General features: G+C 41.6%; 2 protein-coding genes across 3 annotated transcripts in view; both read right to left on the reverse strand.

Moving 5' to 3' along the window:
• LOC135319530 (serpin B3-like) overlaps positions 1–7,122 on the reverse strand; it is a 31,699-nt gene extending 24,577 nt beyond the window's left edge. Inside the window, exon 1 of the mRNA XM_064480406.1 lies at positions 7,101–7,122. The gene's annotated coding sequence lies outside the window, so the exon portion shown is untranslated. The remainder of the gene's footprint in view (positions 1–7,100) is intronic.
• On the reverse strand, positions 420–7,193 carry LOC135319529 (serpin B4-like). 2 transcript variants are annotated; one of them, XM_064480402.1, is made up of 8 exons: positions 7,101–7,193; positions 6,303–6,495; positions 5,679–5,735; positions 4,338–4,460; positions 3,908–4,025; positions 3,466–3,608; positions 2,852–3,007; positions 420–1,266 (listed from the first exon to the last, which is right to left on the reverse strand). In XM_064480402.1, the coding sequence occupies exons 2-8, from the start codon at positions 6,468–6,470 to the stop codon at positions 856–858; spliced, it is 1,176 nt and encodes a 391-aa protein (XP_064336472.1). In that variant the 5' UTR covers positions 6,471–6,495; positions 7,101–7,193; the 3' UTR covers positions 420–855. The 2 variants fall into 2 exon arrangements, with proteins under 2 accessions (XP_064336472.1, XP_064336473.1); XM_064480403.1 differs by having other exon boundaries at positions 6,303–6,492; positions 7,101–7,137.
• Between the last annotated feature and the right edge of the window lie 340 nt (positions 7,194–7,533).

Genomic DNA, 7,533 nt, shown 5'->3' on the forward strand with positions numbered 1-7,533 from the left:
TGTGATGCCATCCTTGCCTTTAGCTACAATGACCATATTTCTCTCGGTAACTCTAATCATATCATCAGCCTCACATCTTTAGAGATTCAGTTTATTTCCAGTCTCTGATTCTAGACTCATGTTTAAGTTCTGGACATGGGTTACACAGCCATTCACGTTCTGGTAGTGGCTTGCCTCTTCTGCGTCATCATGCTCTACTACCTTTGTATTTTTTTAAATGCAACCATATATTTCTAAATTATCTTTTCTATGTGTGGTGGGCACTTTGTTGAAAAGAAAAAAGAGGAAAAGCAACAAATGATATGAATAATTCATTGTTTTATTGATAATGTATTTCATAAAACCAAAAGATGAGGACAGGTAAGTGTCCCACATACCACCAAAATTTGTTGAAAAGAAAAACGAGGAAAAGCAACAAATGATATGAATAAGTCATTGTTTTATTGATAATGTATTTCATAAAACCAAAAGATGAGGACAGGTAAGTGTCCCACATACCACCAAAATTCAAATACATGTGGGTGTCTAGGTCAATAGGTTTGAATAGTAGCTATAATTTTTTGAGATAGCACATATGATATTTCAAATTTAGATGAAGATAAAGTGTTGTAATATACTTGTATCATATTTTGGACATTTTCTGAAGAGAAATTATCATGGGGAAATAAAGTAGGCCAACATGTGATTGTAGAAAGAGAGTGACAGACAGAAATGTTATTTCAATGGTTAGATTCTTAGTGATGACCATGAGGTTAGAAAGGGAAACACATCAAGGAGAACCTGTTGCTTCCAGCAATGAGTGTATCAGAAGGACTCTGTGCATGTGCCCCTAGGGTGGTGGAAGGGTAATCACATCTAAGGGGAAGAGACTCTGCCCAAGAAGAGGATGCTGTTGGTCTTGTTGTGTCTGATGAAGAACAGGAAAGGGTGATCACAATGGAAACGTTCAAAATGTGGTATTGATGCTGATGTTGCCACCACAGTGATGCCTGTGGCCGCTGCGGCCTCCGTGCCCTCCTCATTCACCTCCACAAAGGACTTGTGTACGGCTTTAGACACCGCCAGCCTGTGTTTCCTGGTCATGCCTGAGAGGTCAGCCTCCTGTGAACTGAAGGTGTCCACCACCCCCAGGGCTTCCAGTATGGCCTTGAGGTCATAGGTCTCTTCGACTTTGAACCGAGGTAAGTGTAAATCCACCTGACTCTTCCACATATTCTGTGAGCTTGTCCACTCTAATAATTTCTCAGCAGTGAGTTTATCTTCCAGCTGTAATGATGGAAAACAAGGACATGGAGCCCAGCTTAACACTGGATTGTAACGTGTGGGGAACCTTTATCTTAACAGTAAGTGTAAGTACAGGAGATTGAAGTGATTAGATTTAATCCGAGGATGCAAATGTAACAGAGACCTGAATATATATTATTTAATGAAATAAAAGATCTTATATCTTCATGACTTTGCTATTTTTATCTATTTGTGTACACATAATTAGATGCATATGTATAAATATCTATACATTGTATATAGGTATAAATGTATAAATATATATGTATATGCAGCAACAGAATCATTAAATAAAATTATTTTGTAAAGGATGAAGTGTTCAATTCTCATGCTCCATACGCGTGGCAGGCCTCATTTTCAAAGTCTTCTCTTGTTAATGTCCTTTCCTTCATAAATTTTTACATTCTGAATTCATAGCATACATCCTACTTTTGTTCTTTTCTCTTGCTTGACGTATTTGTAAACTTTTCTGAAAGAGATATATATTTCTCTAATCAAGTTTAAATTGTTACATGATACTTCATTAAATTCATACTCAGTGTATATATCTTTATTTAATGAACATCTGACTCTATATACCTTCACTGCGTGTCAAACCCTAAGCTAAACTACTGGTAACACAAACATGTACCATTGTTGCTTTTCAAAAATTTTCATTATTTTGAGCCACTTCTGTCCGAAAGCGTTTGCCTCATTTAGACTTGTTGCCATAGGCTAAAATCCCAGAACTGGGGTTCCCGGGGTCCCGGATAATGGGGACCGCAGAGCTGGAGAAAGAGTACTCTGATGTTTGTTCACATTTATTGCCACAGGACTTTCCCTGAGGATTTCCAGTTGCCAGTGTCACTCCATATACATTTTGAGTGTGGGAAGTTCGCTGCCACATCAGCGTCAGCAGCAGCTACTCCAGTAACTGCAGACGACCATTTACAGAATTTCCTTTATATGTGAGATATCGGCATTGTATATTGCCATTTTTACTATTAACTTTTAACTATTATAACATGAGAAGAGGAAAGTTCTCTAATTCTTTTTTTTTTAAACTGCAAACAATTAGGCTCTGAATGACTTTTGGGCTCCTTGAACAGAATAATTCAACATTGAAAAGTGGGGGTCAAAATTAATCTATTTGCCCACAGTCTACAAAACCACTGTGATTTAGTATGCAATATATCACCTGTGTTATTTCCATTTTTTTATTACTTGTGAATGAATTTGCAAATATTTCAATCTGTCACCTACATGTGAGTATTATTTTCCTGTTTAAATGAGTGGACTGGATTATATTGCAAATTGTTATGGCTGCAAAATATTAAGGTGTAGAGCAAGATATATAGCTTTGTGAACTGACATTCCATAATTTCATCAGAATATTAATGTGACCTGTGATGAACAGAAATTCTTTACATTCTTCCTATCATACTGTGATCCATAAGGAATTTATTTTATTTGTTTGTTCCGTACTTGATCTCTGCCAGCCAGCACCACCAATGTATGAACAGCCTATTTTTTTCTATTGCTAGAAATCAAAGCAAAAGTAGGAAGACTTGGAGGTACACAGCTTTACCTTCTGTAGTCCATCTACTTCATTGGGCAGCAGCAGCATCATGCTTAGCTCTGCGCCTTTGTACGGTATTTCCAGGATCTTGACTTGCATGTCCTCCAGGGAGGTGAAATTGAAGTCGTTGGTTTCTTTCATCATCTGCACAGATTTGCTTCTATCCTGCAAGCAATTAATGTGGAAACAAATGTCAAATGACCACAAGTCAGAAAAAGGGATAATATCATTGAGATATGAAACCCATCCTTCTGAGGGATGATCTGGGAAATCTGTGAGTTAGAGACAAGAGTTTCTATAAGGATCCCCAAGTAATTAAAGAAAAAAATTACATAAGGAAAGAGAGCCTTGACAAATTTGATTTTCTACCCTCAGGTGTACATTAATCATTATGTATGTAAATTTCACATTTCACATAGAGCTGTATTACGTTAAGAAAATAAATTTTAGAGGGAGGGTATAGCTCAAGTGGTAGAGCCCATGCTTAGCATGCATGAGGTTCTGGATTCAATCCTCAGTACCTCCTCCAAGAATAAATAAATACATCTAATTACCTCTCTTCATTAAAAAAAAATAGAAGAAGAAAAAACTTTTTTAAAAAAAAATGTAAGTATACACAATACCTTGCTCAGCCAAAATTTTTCCTCGACAGTGTTTTCTTCCTTAAATTTCTGGTGCCACTGCCCTTTGAAATAGATGGCGTTCACCAGCACCAGAACGGTGGAGCTGTCAAGAGAATTTCTGGGAAACAGATCCTTGATTTTTCCTTCAAAGAAAGAAAATGGAAGGTCTTCCTGAAGGCACAAGTGGTTTTTCTCGAAGATGCTTTGAAAGTTACAGCTGATCAGCTGTGTTTCCAAGAGCTGGTGCTGGGATCCCTCCTGGGTCCCCTTGTTTCTCTCCATATTTACTGGGACCATCCCACCATCTGCACGTCCTCCCCCATCCTCTTCAGTCTCATCTCACCCCTCTCCTGGCACCCTATGAGTGTCCAGCATTGGGGGCAGATCACACACCCCGGGGACTCAAAAGTGTTTCTTAGTGAGTGAACCTGTCATAACGTACCATTAGTTTGTCTTTCCACCCAGGAATTAATCATCTTTCGACTTTCTTCTGGAGCATTCGCAAAATCAGCAGATTCCACACTGGCTAGGTACAACTTCTTCACATTATCCATGTATTCCTTTGACATGGGAAGGAAGAAAGAGGAATTAAGAGTAATTCGTGAGTAACTTTGTAAGCATCCCCAAATTAAATCATGCTCAGTCATGACCAGAGAGAGGACGTGGGACCATCCCATCCCTGCTTCACTGGTGCGCAGTCAGGCTCTGGGACAACCCGAGGGTGGGTTGTGGTGTGGGAGCCCAATGTCCCCGGGGTAAATGCTCTCCGTGGGGGTCAGCCAGGCTCACCTGCCTCTCCTCCCCCATTTGGAGACCGGGTGGCAGAGGACCAGGATGTAGATGAAAGGTGTGGGCAGGCCAGGGAAACTCACCTGAAGGAAGGGAAATTCCTTTCTGCCATAGAGCCTGTTGGCGACGTTCAGCTCATAGGCGTCGGTGGGTTTGTTTAATTCAGTCAAAAGCTTTTGAAAGTGATGATTTTCTGGATTTTCAACCTTCAAACATGAAAACGAGAGCTCCTCAGGTTCTCTTGATGTACATACTAAATCCACCTAAGTTTGTCAGATCTGTGCCTATATTTTAGCATCTCCATCAATAAGGTTTGCTGTTTTTTTTTCAATTTTGGTGTATTTTATTTCAAATATCCATCATAATCCTTACACTCAGTCTTCCTGGAAATGCCTCCTGCTCTAACATATTCCAAGCATTTCTCCTTTGAACCAGAGATGCAGCACCATTCCACTGCTAGCTGTGCCTTAATTGTCTCACAGTCAGATTTGGCTTCCCAGGTAACCCTAAGGGCTAGAACGAGACTGCATCTCTAATACTCACCAGTGGTACAGGAGTGTCTAATTTGCATCATTTCCTATGCTGTGACTTGAAGCCCCCTTGTACTTCTTGGTGGGATTACCTTCTAAGACCTACAGTTTGTGCTCAATTGCTGTTCACTCACGACCACCACACTCTGGGTTAGGAGCCATGTGTGGCAGGTACACTGCTAACGGCTTTCCATCAGCATCTCTTTATTTAGTCCAACTGACATGAAATCAGGAAAGCTTGGATAATTAAAAAACTTCTCCCTGGAGAACAAATGTGGCAGAGTCAAGTTTTCAACTCAGGCCTGTCTGAATCCAGAACCTTCTATTTGCTCTAAAAGTTATGGAGCATTGGGCTGCACACCAGAACTCTCATTTAATCATTTTCCAAAGTATACTTGAACTTAGGTTACTCTTAATTTTACTTATGAGTAAGTAAAATTATGTAAGTTTAGTAACGTCTGGTGATTATCGTCATTACTGTTATCATATAACAACAATACATATCATGCATAAGGATTTTTGTTGTCCAGGCACTGTTGTCATGTTTTGCATGTATTTGCATGTACAGCAGCAAATCTTTCATTGGGCTGAGGTCTCTGAGGCCCAGAGTAGTTGTATTTTGCCACGTTCCCCATTTGTGATCAGCAGAGCAGGATTTTGAAGCTACCTTTGGGCTCCAGAACACATGCTGTTAAGCAGAAGCTAATTGCCTCTCAGGAAAACAGATGAATTAAATAAGCATGTAATATGAAATGAGAAACAATCTGTCCCATCTACTTCGCTTAAGATGCCCGTGATAGTAAACTCTTCTCCGTTTATCTGAAATTCCCAGTGTAACGTGTGACCGTCTTGGATGTGTGACCTCCCTCCAGGCCCAGGTGCCCTGGGACTCACGGGATCCGCTGTGGCTCCTGCTGTTGGGTTCTCTGCGACTTCCTTAAAGTGAAGGGCCTGCAGGAGACAGGAAGTGGGACGAAGAAGCTTTACTCTAACGACCTAACTTCATCAAAGAAAGACAGAGGAAGAAAGAACCGAAGAAAACAAGCAAAACAAAAGCCCAAAGCACACTAAAGTAAAAATCAATAAAGAAACAAAGACTTAAGAAGAACGTAAAGCAAAGTGTAAGCATTTTGCTCCTTGATGACCCAGCAAAGCGGGCTGATCACCAGCCACTTCAAAGAATCCTGATTCATTTTCACTCACTGCAGAGGGAGCACGCGAAGCTGCCTCCCACGGAGTTTAGTCAATGTGTCACTTCTACCTGCGCTCTTCCCCTCTAGTTGGGGGGCAGTTGTAGGGGTTCATGTGGGTCCCAGAGGAGGGCTGGGCTCAGGGAAGCAGAGGGGGCCGGGCACTGGGGGAGACGTGTGTCCCCCACCACCCCGGGCCCACCCAGTCACGCGGCTGCTTGCGGCTCTCTGTGCGAGCCCTGGGGACTGCCAGATCTGTGACCATCTGCACACAAGACAACAGAGGAACCAGTGCCAACCGTTCCAGGTAAAGGAAGCTGCCACCTACCTTCTGAAGTTGTGCAGCAGTGTTTCCTCGGGACCCCAGGTAAAGCATGCCAAAGGCTGACATGATGCTGAGGGGGGAATAGAAGATATTCTCCCCGGTTGATCTCTGTCTGATCTGTTGGTACAGATCGACTGCGAAGTGGCTGATTGGTCCACTGAGTGAATCCATGGTGTCTTGATGCTGTCTGGAGCTGCTGGAAAAGCATCCGTCGTTTTGTAATGACTTTACTGAAGGGAAGTTTAGTCTGTAATTTTCTTTAAAGACATCATGCCTTATATATGAGTTGTGGGATTCTCTTAAATAACGTTTATCTTCTTTTTACTTTTCAAGCCTTTTATACTGTACTTGTGTACATTTCATCATGAGAGGAGTATCGAAATTAATATTTAAAGACAACTTTTGTGAAAAAAAGAATAGAATCTTTATCTTTCCATCCTTGCTGACTGTACTAAGACTGGGTAGAAAATGCATTGTAACAGGTACCGAGACAAAGACTGATGTGGTGACATGCATCCATGACTCACTAGGCACTTCCCTGACTTTTTTTGAAGGATATGTGGGTGCCAGACATGCTACCCCACCACCCCAAGTGCTCCCAGTGGAGTATTTGATACTTTTTGGAAATAAAGAAATTACCTAAAGAGTAAATCAGATGACAAAGGCGTTTTCCTATTGCCCTGGCAGAGTAGGTAAAGTACAATCAGACAAAATGAAACAGACCAATGAGACGATGCACATCATTGTTATCACTTTGAGAAGAGCTCCGTGCAGTGAAGCAGCGCTGCTGGCAGCCCTTACCTGTGATCCTGGAGGGGGCAGAGGTGGGCGGGGAGCCTGTCGGCGTCTGCGCGGTGAGCGGTGAGATGGGAATATATAGCTCCCTCTTGCACCTCCCACTGCCCAGAGCAGCTGCAATTTCCAGTAAATCAACCTTTGGTTTCTTCACCAGGCTAACCACCAGCTTCCTGAGTGACCGTCACCTTCCTGCGGTGAAATCTCTATGAGTAAAGACGAGATTATTATTCTTTTCCTGTATTTCCTTTTCAGCAGCAGAAATTGGGACCTGCAATCCTGTGCTCATATGAAATGTATGTAGCTGCCTTTCTATTACCAATGAGAATATAGTTAATTCCAACGCCTTCTAGTGATCCGAGCCACTACCCACAACCAGAAAGAACCCTTAAAATTCTTTCTTCTCTTACACATTGAATGTCTTTATGGTCACTTTAAA

This window comes from Camelus dromedarius, chromosome 28 (genome assembly GCF_036321535.1).
Source record: "Camelus dromedarius isolate mCamDro1 chromosome 28, mCamDro1.pat, whole genome shotgun sequence".
NCBI lineage: Eukaryota > Metazoa > Chordata > Mammalia > Artiodactyla > Camelidae > Camelus > Camelus dromedarius.

Excerpts from the sequence above, each read along its gene's own strand:
- LOC135319529 (XM_064480402.1), bottom strand. The coding sequence starts at position 6,470 with ATGGATTCACTCAGTGGACCAATCAGCCACTTCGCAGTCGATCTGTAC. Across the intron at positions 4,026-4,337 it reads AGGAATTTCCCTTCCTTCAG|GAATACATGGATAATGTGAA; the intron begins GTGAGTTTCCCT and ends CCCATGTCAAAG. Across the intron at positions 1,267-2,851 it reads AAGTAGATGGACTACAGAAG|CTGGAAGATAAACTCACTGC; the intron begins GTAAAGCTGTGT and ends CCATCATTACAG.